The sequence below is a fragment of the Brassica oleracea genome, chromosome C5 (genome assembly GCF_000695525.1).
Source record: "Brassica oleracea var. oleracea cultivar TO1000 chromosome C5, BOL, whole genome shotgun sequence".
In the NCBI taxonomy this organism is placed as follows: domain Eukaryota; kingdom Viridiplantae; phylum Streptophyta; class Magnoliopsida; order Brassicales; family Brassicaceae; genus Brassica; species Brassica oleracea.
In genome coordinates, this window is record NC_027752.1 from 220,874 (window position 1) to 242,568 (window position 21,695).

At 35.2% G+C, this 21,695-nt stretch overlaps 4 protein-coding genes across 4 annotated transcripts in view; all 4 read right to left on the reverse strand.

The window, feature by feature from the left end:
- Positions 1-4,126: 4,126 nt before the first annotated feature.
- LOC106295656 (cytochrome P450 86A4-like) lies at positions 4,127-6,495 on the reverse strand. The gene is made up of 2 exons (XM_013731622.1): positions 5,900-6,495; positions 4,127-5,586 (listed from the first exon to the last, which is right to left on the reverse strand). The coding sequence occupies exons 1-2, from the start codon at positions 6,319-6,321 to the stop codon at positions 4,341-4,343; spliced, it is 1,668 nt and encodes a 555-aa protein (XP_013587076.1). The 5' UTR covers positions 6,322-6,495; the 3' UTR covers positions 4,127-4,340.
- A 3,475-nt stretch (positions 6,496-9,970) lies between these two features.
- On the reverse strand, positions 9,971-13,706 carry LOC106293244 (ferric reduction oxidase 2). The gene is made up of 8 exons (XM_013728899.1): positions 13,503-13,706; positions 13,240-13,342; positions 12,951-13,145; positions 12,415-12,649; positions 11,571-11,898; positions 11,234-11,477; positions 10,376-11,094; positions 9,971-10,289 (listed from the first exon to the last, which is right to left on the reverse strand). The coding sequence occupies exons 1-8, from the start codon at positions 13,645-13,647 to the stop codon at positions 10,150-10,152; spliced, it is 2,109 nt and encodes a 702-aa protein (XP_013584353.1). The 5' UTR covers positions 13,648-13,706; the 3' UTR covers positions 9,971-10,149.
- Positions 13,707-15,768: 2,062 nt separating this feature from the next.
- On the reverse strand, positions 15,769-18,271 carry LOC106293579. Its single transcript, XM_013729259.1, has 3 exons — positions 17,311-18,271; positions 15,970-16,521; positions 15,769-15,890 (listed from the first exon to the last, which is right to left on the reverse strand). The coding sequence occupies exons 1-3, from the start codon at positions 18,181-18,183 to the stop codon at positions 15,780-15,782; spliced, it is 1,536 nt and encodes a 511-aa protein (XP_013584713.1). The 5' UTR covers positions 18,184-18,271; the 3' UTR covers positions 15,769-15,779.
- Positions 18,272-20,222: 1,951 nt separating this feature from the next.
- The window catches only part of LOC106295506 (protein BPS1, chloroplastic), a 2,372-nt gene continuing 899 nt past the window's right edge, over positions 20,223-21,695 (reverse strand). Inside the window, exon 3 of the mRNA XM_013731428.1 lies at positions 20,223-21,449. Coding sequence (XP_013586882.1) covers positions 20,396-21,433 — 1,038 coding nt within the window. The 5' untranslated portion in view covers positions 21,434-21,449 and the 3' untranslated portion in view covers positions 20,223-20,395. The remainder of the gene's footprint in view (positions 21,450-21,695) is intronic.

Sequence of the window (21,695 nt, forward strand, 5' to 3'; positions counted from 1 at the left end):
CGCTCTATATACTGAAGCCTAAACTTTTTAGCGTTGTTTTAAAATTTCTAACCACATTATACATTTGTATTGATGTATGTTAAATTTTATTTCATGGTACATGGGAATCGTTATAATTTTTTATAAATTTATTGAGTAAAACTTCATATTACTCCCTAAATAGGTGGAATAACCACTGTAGAATTGCCTTTTCTTGAAAAACGGAGACAACAACGGCTCCAAACCTCTTTAAACATCATCATATGTTAGTGAAGGATGCAACTATGCATTTAAACAATATTGTCAAATTTTTTTAAATTTTCTTGAAATCTATGTGTTAACTCCTACGAAAATATTGAGTTTTTGGTAAATGCTTTAAACACCGAAGCCTATAATCTTTAGCGTTGTTTTAAAATTTATAACCAAATTCTAAATTTGTATCAATGTTATTTAAACTCTCTTTCATGGTACATGGGCATCTTCTAATTTTATATCAATTAATTTTGTAAAACTTCATGTAATCCCTAAATTAGTGGACTAACCCTTATAAAATCGTTATTTTCTAGAGAAACATAGTCAACAAAGGTTCCAAGCCTCTTTGACCATCATCATCATATGTTTATTTAGGATGCAAATATGCATTAAAACAATATTGTTATATTTTTGATTTTTTCAAAATCTATGTATATACCCATACGAAATATTGAGTTTTACGTTTAACGCTCTATATACTGAAGCCTAAACTTTTTAGCGTTGTTTTAAAATTTCTAACCACATTATACATTTGTATTAATGTATGTTAAACACTCTTTCATGGTATATGAGAATCGTTATAATTGTTTATCAATTTATTGAGTAAAACTTCATAAAACTCCATAAATAGGTGGAATAACCATTGTAGAATCGCAATTTTCTTGAAAAACAAAAACAACAAAGGCTCTAAACATCTTTAAACATCATCATATGTTAGTGAATTATGCAACTATGCATTAAAAAATATTGTCAAATTTTTTGAAATTTTCTCAAAATCTATGTGTTAACCCCCTACGAAAATATTGAGTTTTTGGTAAATGCGTTATATACTGAAGCCTATAATCTTTAGTGTTATTTTAAAATTTGTAACTACATTCTAAATTTGTATCAATGTTATTTAAACTTTATTTTATGGTACATGGGCATCTTTCTAATTTTATATCAATTAATTTTGTAAAACTTCATGTAATCCCTAAATTAGTGGACTAACCATTATAAAATCGTTATTTTCTAGAGAAACATAGACAACAAAGGTTCCAAGCCTCTTTGACCATCATCATATGTTAGTTTAGGATGCAACTATGCATTATTATATTTTTGAATTTTTTCAAAATTTTTGTATAAACTCATACGAAATATTGAGTTTTACGTTAAAGAGGTGTTATTGGTTTATATATTTTGATTGATTTAGAAATTCAAATAGTATTTATAAATCCAAGTAAAATATGCAAATCCGGAGGTTTTCTCTCGGATTTGAGTCTTTGTATTTTTAACAGAAAAATCCAAACAAATCCATTCAAATCCATTATAAAATCAAATATATTAGTAAATCCGTACGATTGAATAACACTTGATTTGATATAGAATTTATGAATCATTAAACCAATAACACATGATTTTAATACAGATTTGAAAATCATAGAACCAATAATACTAGATTTAGTTCAGATTTTCAAATCCATCAAAATACAACAACCAATAACCCCCACTAAGTATTCATTCAGATTCTTCCCCGTTATTTTTTAATCAATTTATTTAGTAAAACTTCATAATACTCCTTAAACAGGTGGAATAACCACTGTAGAATCGCCATTTTCTTGAAAAACGGAGACAGCAAAGCCTCCAAACCTCTTTGAACATCATCATATGTTAGTGTAGGATGCAACTATGCATTAAAACAATTAAAACAATATTGTTAAAAATTTTGAAATTTTCTCAATGTGTTAAACCCTACAAAAATATTGTGTTTTTGGTAAATCTATATATACAATCCAATGAATTATCTGGCACGTATTGTCGTCTTTCATAACTGTATTGATGTTACAAGATGTAATAGAGTTTGTGCCTAATTTATTTGCCATCATATTTTGCTTTACGATGAGAGTTTTGTTGACCATACCTTTAGAAATGGATCATATCAATATATATACCATTAGCTGTGGACATGGTATACTTGTACAAACAATGTCAAGAAACTTGATGAGGACCTCAAGTCATCATCAGAAAAGGAAAAAGGAACCGGGAGTAAATCAGTGAAGAACATGAAGCTGAGGAAAACTAAAAAGCCAACCTGGACATAGGTGCATTCAAAGAAGGATATTAACCATGAGGAATTTGACCGTGAAACCACTTGCTATAGATTCTCAACTCAACCAAAGCACGCGGCGAATTGGTTTCATACCAAAAAGATGTAATGGTTTAGGAGATATACCATTTACAAGTCAGGCAACCCACACTGCATCCGAACTGGTTCTATTTAAGGAAAGTAATTATTTGTTTAAGGAGTGTGCAACTCAAACTCACGTGTGGAAACCAGGAGATCAGTCATTACATCTAAGACCACTTGGAGAGTTCATACCATGCACTAAACCTCACTGGATCAGCCAGATTCTTCACCATCTCAACTTGCCATTTTTGGAGCCAATTTGCTTAAAATCCCAACGTCTAGTTTTCTACACTCTTGGCTGTGATTTGGCGATTTGTTTCATCAAGCAGAAGCTCCCCAAGGCTACTAGGATCTTCCCAAAGTTATCCAGATACAAGCAGCTCCACATATTTCTCATTTTGGCTCAGATTCTCTCATTAAGGTCTAACGGCTAGATTTCTTAATTTCAGCATGTTTTCTCATTTTACTTAGCTTTCTAAATCATTATAGTAAGCCTATATAAGCTCATTAGTTATCTCATTGTAAGGACGAATCTTTTACCCAAGAAATAATAAACTTCTTAGTTTCCTTTCTCCAAAGTCTTTGTGTCTTTGAGTTATCTTGATCATCAAGCCTTGTGTGGATTCACTTGTCTTAGTGATTGGCGATTGAGACTGCTTGTGGAATCATGCTGTTCTTGTTCGTGGTTGATTGTGGAATCAGTGAAAACCCTGTTCTGTTCGAGATCATCATCATCACTCCCATCCAGCCGGTTTTATAGTTGATTAGAAGAACCACCCCTCTTGTTGGATCGATCATCACTTTGCTCCAAGGTGCTTGTAATCCTTTGACAGCTTAGGGCTACATCATTTCTGGTATCAGATCTGAAGTTTTGAGAATCAGCCAGATGAACAAGCACCTTGGAACTAAATGAACAAGATGAACAAACGATTACAAGCTCTGATACCAGAAATGATGTAGTCCTAAGATGTAATGACTGATATCCTGGTTTCCACATGTGAGTTTGAGTTGCACACTCCTTAAGCAAAAAAATTACTTTCCTTAAATAGAACCAGTTCGGATGCGGTGTAGGTCGCTTGACTTGTAAATGGTATATCTCCTAAACTATTACTCCTTTTGGTATGAAACCAATTCTCCGCGTGCTGTGGTTGAGTTTAGAATCTATAGCAAGTGGTTTCACGGTCAAATTCCTCATGGTTGCAAAGATATCCTTCTTTGTATGCACCTATGTCCAGGTTTTCTTCTTTAGTTTTTCTCAGCTTCATGTTTTTCACTGATTTACTCCTGGTTCCTTTCTCCTTTTCTGATGATGACTTAAGGTCCTCATCAAAGCTGATTTACAAAAAAATTGGAAAGTGGCTATAATTATCTTCAATAATTCGTGATTGATTCCTTCGTTTGGAAAATGACGGGCATGTATAGGATAAAACCATTGTAACTAATGCGACTGAACTTAAAGCATTTGAGTTTATGGGGGGGTCCTTGTGACTCGCCAGTTAGTGTTTCAATCTGTGTAACTCCTTGTTTATTATCAATGAAATCAATCTTTAAGTGTTAAAAAAAGCATTTGAGTTTTGGATTTTAAAAAAGAAAAAAGAAAGTAACGGAGCATCAGTTCTTCATTGTAAACGTTGATTCAACTTCTTCACAGACAGCCAGTTTCTCTTTGGTTTATTCTTAAAATTTTCTCTGTTTTATTTGTGAAATATACGACTAGTAAGAAGGAAGTAAAATGTATTTATTTTCAACTATATGTATGTGATTTCATTACAGTACATTCATAAAAGAAACTTTTAAGAAGTTAACAAAAAGTAAACAAAGCCAGTAATTACTAATTGGAATGTATATATATATGCTTACAGTTTCTCATTCATATACACTTTTTATTTATGCTTTGGAATAAATAAAAAGTGTATATGAATGAGAAACTTTATTATTGGCTTCAAGCCACCACCGGAACTTCCGTATTTACGTACACGGCGGCGCCTCCACAAGTGACACCGGTACAATTGCCATTAACGACACCGTCACTCTTAGCCACCACTAGACTCTTGATGATTCCTTGGAGATCCCTCTTATGGAGATTAACCAGAAGTCCATTCTTCATAAAAAGCGTCAGCGACATCTTCTGCTCCACCTTGTGTCCCGGAACCACCGTAAGCCGGTGACGGAGAAGCACCGCCGCCGCGATGGTCTTCATCTGAAGATACGCCAGATCTTTTCCCAGGCAGATTCTCGGTCCGGCGTTGAATGCCACGAATCGATACTGATCGTGGTTGATGAATTTGCCGTCGATCGGCGAGATCCATCTCTCCGGGATAAACTCCAGACAGTCTTCTCCCCAAGTCGACTTCATCCTCCCCGCCGCGTATATCGAATAACTCACCGAAGATCCCGCGGGAACGAAAGTTCCGTCAGGTAAAACGTCGTCGTTCTCGACGTGCTTCGAATCTTCCGGCACCGAAGGGTAAAGCCTGAGCGTCTCAGAGAGCGCCGCCTTCAGGTAAACCAGCCGGTCGATCTCGTCGAAATTTAACGGCTCCTCCGTCCAAGACGCGGCGTTGTTCTCAGTGCCACGTGTCTCGATCAGAACGGAGCAGATCTCCCGGACGATTTTATCTTCGACGGCTGGATGCATCGTGATAAGCCAGAAGAACCAGCTCAGCGCTACCGATGACGTGTCGCGTCCAGCTAGGATGAAGTTAAGCGCCACGTGTTGGAGGAAAGTGTCGCTGTACGCTTCTTTCTTCTTCATCATGAAGCGAGAGAGGAGATCGTCGTGTCCCTGGGCTCCACTTTCTTGCTGAGTCATCAACTCCTGCTTACGTGTACTTATAACCTTTGCTAAATATCCATCGATCTCTCCCAAGCTTCGGCTCAAGCTGACTTCTAAGCCGAGTCCTAGCCATTTCTTTAGCTTCCACAGAAACTCAGGCATAATAAACCGTTGAAGCGAGGCTTCGGTGGCGCGATCGAAAGCGGTGGCAAAGCCGTTCTCGGGAAGCCCCGGTGCACAGGTTCTTGTGTCCTTACCGAATGCCAATCCGCAAATGTTATCGAATGTGAGACGGAGTACCAAGTCTTGGAGATCGATCGGCTCGGATTTGGCTTGAGCCGATTCAAGAATTGGACAGAACCGGAGCTTAATTCCTTGGTTTACCCATCTACCCATGGCTTGCCTCAACGTTCTGCATTAGTACATTATGAGAATTAAAGGTTCGATTTGATGAAATATTGTAAACTGAAACCGCGAAACTATCCTTGAAGGAAAAAATCTAACCAATACATATGATCATTTCATTTATTATATTAATACAGAACCAAGATTAAACATATGAATTGTCAATGTATGTACAGTAGTTGGTAGCTAGGAGATTGAAAGAAATGATTATATATCTAAATGAATCTTGAAGTTTAGTCACGGCCAATGGATTTGCTTCAATTATATATTGTAGCTGCATGGTGACTAAACCGAGCGGTTTGGTATATTAATTAGGTTACCTTGTTGTGAACTCGAGAGCAGCGGTTTTGCGTTGGAAGAGCCAAGTATCGCCGTCAGAGTTGAAAATACCTTGACCTAGAAGGTCGTGGAAGACGGATTGCCACGTGGGACCTTTAGGGTAATTATCGAACCGGGTCTTGAGCATGTGTTCAAGATTCCTCGGGTCACAGGTGACAGTCACTAGACCTTGCTTCCTTGCCAAGAAAGGTACTGCACAGATACAAGTCTGGTATGTGCCACCGCACGCACGGAGGTTCTCGGTGATCCATTCATGCATCCTATCACGCTGCTCTATCAGACCAGGGAGACTGCCCAATACAGGCCACACACGTGGTCCCTTTAGCCATCGTGATATCCTCTTGAACCATAGCCAATATGCTGCAACGACAGCTACAAGAAGCATCACATTGGACATTTCCATTTATAGCTCTTTGGTTGGATGCAGAAAAAAAGGAATGTGGTGATTGAGAAGAGAAGTGTAAATTAAAGCTGAAGTTGGATGAGAATGAATGAGTTTTCCAGGAAAATTTATAGGGAGGAAAATGAGGAAGAGCTTCTCTCTCTGACTTACAATCTGACACTGGTAACTATCAGAATCAAAAACTCATTTATGATTCCGCGGTTCTCGTTGAGATATAATGAGAAGATTTTTTCAGTTTTGAAAGTCAAGAAGTGGTAAAGTGGTGGTGTGCTTATGCTTTGCTGGTACCTAATTTTGCAGCGAAAGGAATAGTTTCATTTAATGAGTTTCATTGATTGATCATATATAGATGTATGTCTTATGTAGATGTGTGGTGAATTAAATGGAGTTAGTTGAGAATATAAGGCACAAAAAAAGATGGTGGGGGAAAAGAAGAAAAAGTCGTCTATTTTTTTAATTTAGAAGTTTAGGGCTAAAAGTTAAACACATGCTTTGGTTTTGCTGGTGAGATTGATTGGTTTTAAGATGTATTCTTTTATAGGTACAGCTACAAATGATTTTCAGTTTTTGGTTAGGTTTATTTAGTTGTTTCAGTTTGAGAATATCTGGTTTGTTTTGGAAAATCAAATGAGTTGTAAACTGAAGAAAGGCTAATATCTACAAATTTTGGATATTTCTTTAACCAAACATCCTCGTTTTGGGTTATAGGTGTCAGAATTTGGTAAGCAGCTCCAGACCTAGACTAGAATTACTCTAGGAAAACACATCTTTGAGTTTCTTCTCATTTAGCTAAGCCTACTAGAAACATTTGTTGCGTTACTATTTTGACTTTTTGGTTTCTCCTTCAATGCTATTTTTATCTTTGACTTTTACTGATGAAACTACTCCAATGCTAACCAAAAACTGGAAAACTAAGTGGGGCGTGGCAGAAGAATATTATGTAAGATTAAATATGTCTTTGAGGGGGATGTGAAAGTCAAAAGGCTTGTGCTGTCTTTTTTACCATGCAACTCGTGTTGGTCCTTTTAACATCATTTTACTTCATATATCATGTGTCAATATATAAATATTATTCGTTTTATCTTGCTTGACGTTTTAGAGAAGGTTAAAAGGTAACAAAATATTATATACTCGGAACATACCCTAGACTATATCTGCGAAGTGATTTTGCCACATGTCCTCTCTACAATCAATTTCACAAAACAAATATGACATGGCTAATAAAATTGATGACATGGCTTCCAAAAAAAATATGACATGAATAATTTCATTTAATGTTAATTTATATTTTTGGCTAACTTATTAGAATATGGTAATAATTTATATATTACATTTAATATTGATATCTCTTTTTGGTAAACTTTTTTTTTTAATATTGTAATAACTCATACATCATCTATAAAATAAATATATTCATATATAACATTTCAAATTTCGAAATATTATTATTTTGTATAATTATACAATTTGTATTACTAAAGTTTTCAAAAATTTCTACAATTTTTAAAAAATTTAAATATCTAATCGTAAGATCATTAGTTTCTTATAAATCTACAAATTTTATAAATATTGTTTAGGCTAATTTTTTTGATAATTATATAATTTTATATCATTTTTATTAGTTTTATACAGATTGATTTAATATATATCAAATCTATATTAAATATTAGTAAGAAAATAGTAAAATCTATAATATTTAATAAAATTTATTTTTAAATATAAGTTAGATTAAAAAAATTCTTTACTGCACATGGTGCAGAAAAACAGCTAGTGCAAATTGGGTATTAAGCATTTCTTAAGTTTTAATTATTATTTTCCCTAAGCATTTGTCTCACAATACTAGACTTTCTAATGTGCATAATCGAGTTCGGCTTATGTTTCGTAGTCCCTAATAAGCCTGGGCGTTCGGGTCTTTGGATCGGGTTCGGGCCGATTTCTTTCGGGTCCGGATCTTTCGGGTCCTAAATATTTAAATTCAATAGGTACTTAGAAATTTTTGGGTCGGATTCGGATCGGTTCTTCTCGGATCCAGGTCGGTTCGGGTCTATAATTAAAATACCCATAAAATACCCTTAATTTTTCGGGTCCATATCGGATCCGGGTCGGGTTCGGATATTTAGGATCTGAAAAGGACATGACATACCCAACTCCATCAAATTTAGTCGATATTTGTCATATATATCTAAAATTTTACAATTATAACTAAAATGAAATTATTAATAATAAAAAAACATTTTTAAATTCTATTTTACATTTTAAAGCTTCGTATTATTTAAAAATGTTACAAAATAATAACAAATGTTGTTAACAAAAGATATTTCAACTGAATCATAAAATAATATATAAAAAACAGAACACAAAAATCATAGTTTTATATATATATGTTTTTAAGTCGGGTACAAATCGGGTCTTATCGGATCGGTTCTTTTCGGGTCTGGGTCTATTCGGGTCGGTTTCTTTCGGTTCTGATTCTTTTGGGTAAAAGAAATTTAAATCCAAAAGATACTTGTAAATTTTCGGTTCGGTTTCGGATCGGATATTTTTTGATCGGTTCTGGATCTGATTTTCGGATCTAGGTTAAAATGCTAGGGCCTGGTCACCGATAATTGTTGCAGAAGAATCGTGACTGATGACGTGTTGAGCATAAAGGTAGGTGTATAGTAGTGAAGATTAGATGGCTTGCCAACCTAACAATTCTTGAAAATCATTTATCACTCATGGTTGACTCTTTTTTTTTTTGTTAAATCAAAATTACTAAACGAGACAGGATATTTTTGTTATTTTATGGAACGGAACAACATTATTTACTAGAAAACGAATATATCTCTGATCAGCGGTTGCACTGTACATATTGAGCTGAAATGTATTTAATTCAGACTTCCGTAACTTAGAGTATGATTAACCTCGGTCTCTTCGCCGGGGTTCTTACCTCATAATTTGACAAATTTTTTTTTTTTTTTATTTTTCGAGACAGGTTCTTATATCTCTTATTTAAGAAAAGATAAGAATCATCTCTTAGTCGAAACTAAGAACCCAAGTTACATCTCCGTAAAATCTAGATGGTATCTAACTGCAAAGCGGCGGTTGAAGCTTTATCTATACCACTTTTTGGATACATTAATGTTCGATCACAGTTGAGTAGTTGACACTTCTTCCTCTTAAATTTGGCCAGCATGGAGTATCTTGTCTCGTTCCTTCCACATAGAGTAGATAGTTTATGACTTTTGGCTCATGGTTGAGGAGGCAAACGTTTGAGCCCCTATTTTGCGTCATTCGCTATATATGGCATTTGGTATCTCTTGTTAATGTATATAATTTGGAATTCTTCCGATTAATGAATTTATTTTCCTCATGACCAAAAAAATGAAATGAAATGAAATTATGCCATTATGAATCAGTCGAACTCTAAATCCACTATGTGAGATGATAGTACTAGGAGAGGGACGAATAATATTTGTTTTCTGGTAAGAGGTGACGTGCAGATCCTCAAATTGTATCTAGTATCCGAATGATTCCATGAATGGTTTGAACTAAGAAATAAAGATATATATAACCATATCTTATATGACTTAAAGAAAGGATTTTATTATATTTCAACGTTCACAATTTACAAACATACGTAAGGATTACAAACGAATGGGTTGAGTAACTTTGGGAGGTATGGCTTTTCCCACTAAAATATATCAACCGTTGAAAAATAAAGACCAGAAAATGGTCAATTTAACAAGCACACAAATACAGGTCAAATCACAGACCCACATTATTAACTTGCAATCCAAGCAACTTCCGCAGCAGGTGAAAACAATGTTATACATAATAAGTACTCGATCACCAGCTGAAACTGATAGATTCGAAATGGAGATTCTTAGCCAAACCAGTGGAACATATTTTCGCAACCTTTTGTCTCATCTTCTTTGGACCACACACAAGAACTCCCACACTCGAACCTTCCACGTCAAGTAGTAGTTCTGTTCATATAAACCAATCAATTAGGGTAACAATACTCATATAGACACAGAGATATAGATGTAGAAAGAGATATAAGGTATATTACTCGTGAGGTTAGGTCTTTCTCCGTAATGCAGGGTGGTGCGTTGCACTAGCGATTCTTGTGGGGAACTTTCGATTTCTCTCATGGAATTATAACCGCACGAGGTTGGAGAAGACGTTGTAGATGGAAGTTCGACGTTCTGGACCTGTTTAGTTTCAACGTTGTTGCCGTACTTTTTCTTGTTCCAAAACATAGCTGCACTTGAAGTGGCCATGATGCTCACACAGATGACCAAGATGTATATAATGGATTCTGAAGTCCATGAATAGATCTTGTAGGTGTTGTGGTCGATCGGGTAAATGTAATACCTACTGATGATACCGATAATTATCATAAAGATGAGGAACGATGATGATAGAATTCCGCCGAGCCAGAGCCATGAGTTTGGTCCGAGGATTGCTGAGATGGGTTGGTCTGAAAGACTTGGTTTGAACCAAAGTGTTTTGATTTGCTCCGTTGTAGCTTCGCTTCTTGGCTCTTTCTCTCGGGTTATGAAGGCTTCGATTTTGATGTTTATGTCGGAGGAGAGTTCGGTCTGGAGGCCGGATAATGGCAAGACAAGATGGAGCATGGATATTTCTGAAGAGTTCTTAAAAGCGCAAATCAGCGTGATTTTGGGGATTTTGCATTTTTGGTTTTGGCTTGTTGCAATCATATCACGGATGACAGAGATAAATGGAGTTATGCCACTTCCTCCGCTCACCATAACCAGAGCTTCATGCCTATAAATAACACCATACAAAAATACATATGATATCGATGTTTCTTCAAACGCAAGCAATCAATTAAGTTTCTTGTGCTCCACTAATTTAAATATCAATTCAGTGTATTGACTGATGGGTCTTTGAGAAAGTAACTGACATAAAGAAATCGGTGGAAGCAGGGCCATAAGGACCCTCGACAGAAACAGCAAGGCGGTCTATCTGATGAGAAGAAGAAAGCCTCTGATAAAGTTTAGTTGACCATTTGCCTTCGCTTTTGATCACAACACTTAGCTTCTCTGCCTCAAGGTTGCTACTCGAAGTTATCGTAAATGGATGCCATTGTAGCCTTGAAATGCTCGGTATGTTCACAAACAATATGCTCGTCGGGCTATAAACCAACCCTATTCAACATATATAATAGATTAGAACTTTAAGTCGCAATAACTAAGTGTTATAAAATAAGATAAAAGATAATTAATATTTTGGGAACTCACTAGGGTTTTTGGAGAAAGTGAGCTCGATGGTGTCGGAAGGAAGAATCCGAGCAGAGAGCAAGCGTATATTGTCACGTGACTGGAGAAACCTAAGGAAACGATCGACCATGAAGATGTAGAAACCGGGAAAAGAGATAAACGTGTAAGAGATGCCGACGTGGAAGACGAAGAAGAGCATGAAGACGATGTAGAGGTAGTGTGTGTAGAAGAAGACTTCGAAGAATCTCCTCCTTACCGCTGGATATGTGGTGGCCCACATAACAAGCCCGGCCACCAGAGATATCTCTCCAGCCAAGTTCGATATATCCTTTGTATCCCACATGAGCATCTGCAGTTGATTAAATAAATATTCGGTATATATATAGTAGATATATGCATATGACTTTCCTGAACCTCGATCAATACGAAATTCTTTCAGTTATAGAAGCGCATGAAGCGAAATTGAATTATCACATTAACTGGGAATAAAAGTCATATTCGTATATATACTACATATGATTTCTATTAAATTAATGCGTGTTTCAAAGATATGGCGTTTTACAGTTAAAAAAAATGGCGTTTTACATATTAGTTGCTTTATATTCGCATTATTGCCATGTGAAGACCAAAAATATTAAATTTTGACCGCATTTTATTATATTGAACTATAAAAAAGTACTGCACTATTGCGTATGTATGGAAGCTGATCCATTCAGAGATGACGTTGACGGGAATTATAGCATTGATTTAGAGTCGTTGACTTTATTCTATCTAGAGGTGGGACCCAACTATTGGATTATTAGGCAAAGCCAAAAAAATCGAATCCATAATATTTGATAACTAATAGAACAAGTATGTTATATACCTGGGAGATTTCATGCACAGAGACCCAATATATGATGTAACATAGACCATGAGCGGTGAAAATTGCAATGACCATATGGCCCAGCCAAATATGGTATTTGATGCTTGACTCCGAAGTTAGTCCTACCGCCGGTAGCAACGACGAGCCGCGTGCCACCGGTAAGAACAAAAACGCTAAACATATGTTTCCGATAAACCCTATCCTTAGCGCCGCTGATTCCAGCTTGGCTTGCCACCTTAAAATGTTAATCAAAACTATTGAGACAGATACTAAACTCTCGATATAGTTCTCTTAATCTAAGATATTGACATGTGATAAACTATGATATAATTAGTATTTCAGTAATCAATCAATCAAATACACTCATATGTTTTTGTATAGTATTTTCACTAACAAAAATAATTTGTTTTGGTGAATATAAATAATCTAGTACTAATGGACCAATTAATCTTCAAATATATATATGTTCAGAAGTAAGTAGAAATCAGTCCAACCAAATATATATATGTATGGTTGATAAGAGAAAGAATGCTTACAAATATTGGCCATCTGCAGCGGCTGATTGAGGAGTGATAGTGGCAAATTTATTGCGCAAGTAAGTGATAAAGCTCCAGAGAAGAAGAGCCCCAAACATAGCCAAGAACATGATCTCAGTAACTGAGACTATCCCCAATGGTCCCTTCACTAACATTGGCTTTCTCAGTGCACTCCACACTCCCCCCTTTATCTCCCTTTATTATATCCATTATACAGAAACAAATTGTAAGAAATGATGAAAGTTATACAACTTGTCTGTCGACATAATTCACCCGTTGAATTTTGTACCTATCAATATGGTGTGGACTCTTTCGTTTCTTGAAGTGGAGATACACACATCCCAGACAAGCTACAAGGATCATCGGGAACATATACATGAAAAGTGTCGTCCCTGTCGTGTAAACAGAGAAGATATTAACAAATTTTAATCAATTATTTTAAAAGTTGTAAATATATACAAACGGAGGTTCCTACAAAAGTATGAGCTAATGAAAGGAACAACTAGATGATTAATGGTTGCTTTACTAAATCCATCTATTGATCATGCAAACCTGTGGCACCAAAATAAGTTGATGCTCCAAACTTTAGACGCATATAAGGCTGCCACTTGTTTTTATAAGTTAGTGTTGGCATCATGATCCAAAGCATGATAGTTCCAAGGAAAACCACCATCATGAAGAACTTAGTCATCTCCATCCTATCTCTTTCTCTCTCGCTCTCTTATGATTTTAAAAGATATGATGGCTTTAGTGAGAAGGATCAGCTAGCTTATTTTGAGGGAAGGAGTGGTAGAGAAAGAGTATATATATAAAGAAAATCTTGAGTGGAATGAGATGAAGTAAGCTAGTTGCATGCTCCATGCATGTGACTCTCCCCGTGGATCTAGTTTTTTTTTTTTTCATTATCTACATCCATTTGTTTTGGTTTTTTTTTCTTTTTTTTTTTTTTTTTTGCTAAAATATTTTGGTTGTATTGTCCATAAGGTGTTCACAAAAAAGGTTGTATTGTCCATCAAACATTTGATGACAATTGTATATACAAACATAGAGCTGGTATATTACTATTATAATATAAAGTAAGATAAGATATAATCGGCATTATAGATGGGTTCAATGTGTTAGCAATTACATATTATTTCAATATAAAATATATCACGATAAATATCACTTACATATTATATATATACTATTATTTAACTATAATAAAATCAAGATTATGTTACATATGGAGTAACCAGAAAATACGATTATGCGATTTGAAAAACATAGGATATATTCCATACAAAATCGTTATGACACTTAATTAGTATGGTAACAAAGTCTTGGAAACCAAACTCTTTTTTTCCTTGGATCGAGTTGTTTCAGATTTGTATTGAAAGCTAAACCGCATAAAAGAATACACTTTTATTGCCTAACTTAGTTTTTTGTGTTTAAAGAAAACACCCGGAAGATACTATGCTTTTGTTTAATACTTTTCAAAAATTTATGTGGTACAAAAACCATATATGCATGATCAATGTGGATCTTTATCAAAGAATTTAAGAGTTTGACTTGAGGAAGAAGCCAAGGATCATGCTTTTTTTTATTGATCACAGCATAGCCTATCTGATAATTAACTACTTTAATTAAGCATTGATCGTCCATTAAAACATGTCCGATACATTTTAAGTATGACATTAGATGTTTTTTTTTTGGGACAACATGTATGACATTAGATGTTCATTTTAAGTATAACAAGTAAATTAGTACTCAGCTACTTGGGTCTCATAGACTCATGTGCGAAAAACTCCGCATAAGAGTATAAGACTATTGTTTCCCAAAAGATAAAAAAATAAAAGAGTATAAGACTATATCCGTTACTGTCTTAAAAGAGAACGTAATAGTTTGTAAGAATTAAGAAGTGGGATAAAAGATATTATACCCAAATACGATGGTTGGATGGTAAGCAAGTTACTAATTCTCAGCTGACCGACTTTGTCGTGCAGGCTCCATTGACGCATTCAAGCTCCGCTTCGAATCCGCTGTCATTTTCGCATGAAGACCTATCTCCTTCGGTTTCTTTTATCTTTGTGTTTAATGCTTTTTATCAAAGAGGATGTTTAATCTCCTCTCTCTATTGTAACCGAACATTTTAGTTTAATGGAAGTACGTTGTGTTCAAAAAATAAAAATAAAAAATAAGCAAGTGGTTTTTTTTTTTGTAACTGAAAGTTAGTGATTTTCGTAGGTTTGATTGTAGAATAATGTCACACAGTAGATTTAGATGTTATAAAGAACCATAAGCAATATCATATAAACTCATGTTGTCCAAATCTATCTATATTCCATAACACAAATAAATTTATTCATTATCAATTACTTTTAATTGGAAGTCCATGTATTTTATTATTTATCAAGATCTGATTTATATTGTAGATTTTGAAGTATAGCATACCAAGTGACATACATACTAGCTATATAAATGCGATATGATAAGATACTTCTAAGTTGTAACCACTGCTCACTGGAAAACCCACGTTGTCGCTTTTCACCAGACGGGCGGTGTTGTACGTTATCAGGTCTCCCCCGTCTATACTTGATCCTTGGATATGATATGCGAAGAGAATATATATATTGACGATTTTAAAAGGAAAAGAAACAAAAGCATTTACTCTCTTCGCATATCATATCAACGGATCCAAAAAAACATATTTACTGAATCAACCACCGGAAATAACCAACTAGTTCTAGGTATGAATAACTTGAAATAATATCAATATCATACATGCATCAGTTGGAAATTCCGAAAGTAGTTCTTCTCTATAGCTTTGTGTGAAAGTAGTAAAATACACTATTTGACAGAGAATTCAACAATTTCATCATCTTCACAAGCTCCAACATCAATCACCATCGTCCCATTCTTTTTCGTAGGCAATATTCTACAACAATCTCTTCTCGGAGCCTAAATTGCACCAAAAACAAGAATCAGTAGCATCATCATATATAGCAGTAAACAAAAATCAGTTAATATAGTTACTAACCTTATTTTTGTTCCATCTATCGGGATCGAGTTTTTTATAAACTATAACCCGTTCGATATCAGAAGGATCCGACACATCCCAATCACATTCAAGATCCCACATGTCATACCACCTCACGTACTCGCTTGCAGTTCTGTGTAAGGCCGAATCAGGAAGCGCATTGGAGAGGAAGTACACGCGTGGACGTTGACACATGCTTTTGCTGAAAAGACGTGTGTTAAAAGCATAGCTTTTGCCGTCTCCGTGCTTGTACCAATCTATAAATGTGCGTGTCGGGATCTCCATCTCTCTCGCTGACAATACACCACGTATAATCTGAACTGTGTATCCCCATGACACAGACACAGTCCAACGGTGTGTAGTGTCATAACAAACTGATTGCTGAGTGAGGCTCGCTGAATCCAGTTTGGCTGGAACCATGAGGCGCTTCATGGCGTTGACTCGACCCATGTTTGGGAATACTGGATCCACTATGTCTAGATGATGCACGGAGACAATTGGAGCTAATGGATGGGCTGATAACAGGCCCAGTAGTTTCCCATATATATCAAACTGTTGCAACAAAAGAAAAAAATACTGTGAGTAAAACTACGCAGATCGATAGATACGGGAACAAAGATTCCGAATATCGATATATTTGATATTTTGTTTATGATTTGATTAGAATAAGATTTGGTTTTAAGATATTACTAGATCTATGCGATCTATCATAAAAACAACAAAAGAATAAACAAAAGCTGTATAAATAATTGAAAATGCACAGAGGAATGTAAGATTAACACGTAGCTAACAACTAACTATATATTTGACTAGAAGTACAGAAGCTTTTAGTGGGAGCAATGACTTATATGAGACTAGAACCTATATTTGTGCCGAAATTGTCGCGATACTAAAATCATTTAAATTCAAGGGTAATGTGAACTTTTTAAAAGAAAATAAAACATTGATCAGAATCAAAGTTTCCAAACATAAAAACTAACCAAATGTAACATAAAAAAAAACGAAGAGTATGACCGTAACAGTTTTCACACTATCAAACTTCACTAAGTATACACGGATATTAATGAAAAACTAACAGATTATAAAATATTTCTGTCAAAATAATTAAATGAAATTTACGTTAGAATCCTGTGTGTTAATAAACAAACCGAAAGCATGAAAACTTAAAACATACTAGTGGTAGAGAAAAACTTCAAAATATGGTTGAGATATGGGGATTTAAAAAAAAAAAATGCAGTACGAGGAAAAAGATCTTCAAAAGGAGAAGAGTATCATAGTAGTTTGAATAAAATATCAATAAAAAGGATAGAGAAACCAACAAAACAAAAGTAGAGAACGAACCTGATGAAAACCAACTTCTCTAGTCAAAGGAACACCAAGCTCCGCCATACAAGCGTGAATCCGATCGTCGGAGCCGTACAATTCAGGGTATCTCTGAATGCAACGATCTTGCATCTTCTCCAACGCTTTAGCCAAGGGGTAGCTAATGGCGAATCCTCCTCCACCATAAGCCATCCCGTAAGAGAACTTCAGATTCTGAGTGTGACTCTCCGACGAGCTTCCAATGTAATAGAACTGCTTGTGATCGTATTTTCTCAGAACGCTAACAAGATTCTCCGTGAAAAACACGGTGTCGTCGTCTCCCATCACAATCCACCTCACGTTTCTCTCAGACTCTGTTCCGTTTAAAAGCCTCACTGTCTCGGACACGATTCGCGTGAGTCTCAGCGCCGCTCTGTTACCCTTTGGGTATGTGTACTCGAACCTTGACGTGTCGGAAGATATTTTGATAGGAGGCAGACCCGCGGAAACGGTGTCGTTGTCGTCAAGATGTTTGTCTAACCAAACGACGCCGTTCATTTCCCCGTTGGGTTTCCACCAGAGCTTCACGTAGTCTCTTCGCCGTTTCCACAGCTTCGCAGACGCTGCGATCCCGAAGACCACGTGCTTTATCTCCGTTTCTTCAGGTTTTGGACTCGTGTAAGATCCGGATCCGGATCCGGCTGGCGAAACAGCGATTTTCATCAGAGATCGAGGTGGAGCATAGGAGGTGAAATCATAAGAGTAGAAAACGAATTGGATGCAGAATATAACGGCGAAAGTTAAGACTAGCTTTGAGATGAGCCTAACCAAAGACGAAGAATGTGAGTTACATGAAAACGTTTTAGCTTTCTCGTATGAATATGGCTTTTGATCTCTCTTATCGTCTCCCATGGCTGAAAATAATTTTAAAATGGGATTTTCTACACACCGGAGAACGAGGAAGACTACGTTGGTGATTATGTTTTTATAGAGAGCTCTCTCTACCTAGCTCCTCTTATAATGGAGATATGAAAATAAAACGGTTTTTATTTTAGAGCTTTTATTTATACAATCGTTACTCTTTTGGTCTTTATCCTATGAAAAGGGATATTATGGATTCCTTTGTTCTTCTGATCCATTAATTTATTTTAATTTAAACAGTAAGTACCTTTATGAAATTAATTATATACATTATATTTCGGTAGATGTATGTTGTATACAGTAGAACATCTATAAATTAATAATGTTGGAATTTTAAAATTTTAATAATTTATAAAAATATTAATTTACAAATTTTTCTTATTTAGATTTCTTATTTTAAGATGTACTTTAATTTTAGTGTATAGACATTAATTGTTTTTTTTTTGAAATTTCACATGTATATTAATTATATTATATTATTTGGTGTATATAATATATATCGTATAGAACTTAAATGTGGTTTTAGATATAATATTAGTAAACCTCATCAAAAATTTATTAAGTGTTAAAAAATATAAAGATAATTCTATTGTGAATATAAAATAAACAATATAAATAGTTACTTATATAAAATACGTATATATAGAAATTATTAATTTATAATTTTAATGGGACCATATATTTACATAGAATTTTCTAAAAAATATTTTTTTATTATTTTATCGATTTATGTCAAATTTTGAACCGGTTCAAGTTGGGACTGACGGAATTTATTAATTTACAGAGATTATTAATTGATTGAGTATTAATTTATAGAGGTTATAGAGTGTATGTGTATATATGTAATTTGTAAACTTGGTAAGTTATATTGACTGTACCGATTACATCCTGTCAAATATATATATCAGGATAGTCAATGACTACTTTTCGTGACCACTTATTTCTTTTTATCATGTTTGATCAAGATTCCAGTGGGTATTTACCATTTACATTTTGGTTTTGTTTATTGTCTCCAAAATTAGAGTTTGATTCAAGTGTTAAAAATGAATAATAAAATAAAATAAAAAATGTTTGTACGTTTTATATAATTCATGAACTAAGAAATAGAAGAAAAATGGAAATTATCATTCTTTTAGAAATATCTGATATTTCTTCAAATCATCTTAAAATCATAATAACAACTTTACAAAATCTACTCAAATCTCAAATACTTTTGGATTTAGTATTCTTTTAAATTCTTTTAAATCTTTATCCACTGAGTCTCTTAAATGTTAAAATATGTAAACATTATTAAAATTATACTTTATTTATTTTTATTCTGTAGCAATGAAAATAAAAAAATATTTGAGAATTTTATAAATCTTGAGGGATATTAAATTTTACCTTATACTTTTCCTTTAAATATATCATCAAAGAAAAAATTACATCCTTTCGAGAAAAGGGAAAATGTAAAAAGAAAATATAATACCAAATTCACTCCCTAATGAAAAAAATAATAATACTATAAGAAACTCACTCGTCCAAGAAATCAATTCAAAACCAAATAAACATACTATCATTTTTACAGAAACCCTCAACTTAATTCTTTTACCCTTTCTAAATACCAATATCACTTTTCGTAATTAACCAATAAGTTAGCTAGGTAGGTATAATTCAACTGTTTACGCACAACCTGCCTCATTTTCGTGATATGTTTTATTTAGGCAGTACCATACTCTTCTTTAGGCCATACCACAGGTCCATAACTTCCCTCATATTCGTGATATGTTTCTATTTAATAGTCTTGATATGTTTCTAATCGTATGGTTTAACAGTCTTTCATGTGTCATTTTATTATATGACAAAATAAAATGAGTTAACACTCGCTAAAAAAAAAAAATTTGCAATATCGAATTAAGAATATTATATGTGCTTATTTCATCTACAAGATTCGGCTTCATCAACAAAATTGGCGGTTCTGAGGGGTAACTGTTAGACGTACGATCTAGTTAATAGTGGTATCAATCTAAACAACTTTTAGCACATTATTATAGAGCTTTATAGATAAGTTGACTAAAACTTTTCTTATACAAATATTAGTTTCACTGCGTCTCATACAAACGACCACAATACCACAAGCAAGCACCTAATAATAATAATACATTCACGACGACCAAGATGGAACACTTACAATACCATCTATTCACACAACCATAGCAGTTTATCAGAATCCTCTCTGCTTTTTTGGTGATGTTGCCAGCACCGTTGTTGGTGCGCCAATCGACCTGAGGTTCTCCAGCAAAGTGTCCCTCCCCGATAACAGAATATTGAAGAAGCAATCCACCTCCTTGGAAACAAGGTCTATCCCACTCGTCAACTCCGTGACCGAGTCCTTCAACGGCTGCAGCGAAATGGGATCTATAGACCCTTGTTGGATCGCAGGGGCAAGTTGCTTAACACCTGAATCAACAGCCTCGAGCTCTTTCATAACGGTTAAACCGTCTGATAAAAATATGTTCTTGATTTCGGAGTTCATAGTGTTCTGCATATCCATGAAGGAAGGTGCCCACGGAAGCTCGTTTGAGACCGTAACGTACAGAAGGTTCTGCGATGAACCCGAGAAGGCAGCAGCGAAGACACCAGAAATGTACAGAGTCTTGACCTTTACACCGTACAAAGCTCGCATAAGGACTTTGCCTTTGGCGGAGTTCTTCACCTTGGGGAGATTCAAGGTCTGAACAAGGCTGGTCAGGATCGCATGACAGCTCTCCAACCTCGGGTTCTTGGAAACGATGTGCTGCTTCCAGGCGTCGAGGGACGATTGAGCTTTCGGCAGATTCTGAGGAGCGTTGGTCCCCAAGTTATGCAGAGCAAACTGGAGGAAGAGATGGCCTTGGTTCAGACGGCTTAGCTCCGAGCTGAAGGCGTTGCAGAGGTCGAGGAGCTTGACGCTGATGTCTAGGTAGATGTCGACCCATTTGTCCTCCCAATCTGAGACAGGAAGCTCTAGGTCGGTTATAAGAGTCTTGATAGCGTTGTGGGTCTGGCAAAGAGACGCCATAGCTTGACTCATCCATGAAAGGGTGAGGATCTGGGACTTTTCCTTGGGGACAAGCTTTGTAATGGAAGATGCTAAGTTGGTCTCGAAAGTGTTCAAGAGGGAGAGAAGGTTAGAGGATAGTACTGGGTTCTTGGAGGATAGGTTCTTGAAAGGGTTTCCAAAAGGGAAGAAACCGCGTGGAGGGTCTTGTGGACGAGCCATTTTGTTAAAGTTGATACTGAAAAATAAAGGAGAGCAGCAACGATCATATATCATAAACATAAAATAAATATTGAAATCCATGAAAAAAAATCAAGAAAACTGTTAATTGCAATTTCTCAGTGAAAGTTATTATCTTTTGGATCTTTCATCATATATCAAAACAAAGGTAAATGAACCAACGGATACAAAACCAAAATCAGTTGTTAGATTAAAGCTTTTACAGATCTTTTAGATCCAAGAGTGGGTCAACCCCCCCCCCCCC

Coding starts and splice junctions, on each gene's coding strand:
- LOC106293244 (XM_013728899.1), bottom strand. CDS start 13,647: ATGGAGATGACTAAGTTCTTCATGATGGTGGTTTTCCTTGGAACTATC. Junction 12,650..12,950: donor GCTGCAGATGGCCAATATTT/GTAAGCATTCTT, acceptor TAACATTTTAAG/GTGGCAAGCCAAGCTGGAAT. Junction 10,290..10,375: donor AGAAAGACCTAACCTCACGA/GTAATATACCTT, acceptor TTATATGAACAG/AACTACTACTTGACGTGGAA.
- LOC106295656 (XM_013731622.1), bottom strand. CDS start 6,321: ATGGAAATGTCCAATGTGATGCTTCTTGTAGCTGTCGTTGCAGCATAT. Junction 5,587..5,899: donor GCTCTCGAGTTCACAACAAG/GTAACCTAATTA, acceptor GTACTAATGCAG/AACGTTGAGGCAAGCCATGG.
- LOC106293579 (XM_013729259.1), bottom strand. CDS start 18,183: ATGGGAGACGATAAGAGAGATCAAAAGCCATATTCATACGAGAAAGCT. Junction 16,522..17,310: donor GAGAAGTTGGTTTTCATCAG/GTTCGTTCTCTA, acceptor TTGTTGCAACAG/TTTGATATATATGGGAAACT. Junction 15,891..15,969: donor ATAGATGGAACAAAAATAAG/GTTAGTAACTAT, acceptor GGTGCAATTTAG/GCTCCGAGAAGAGATTGTTG.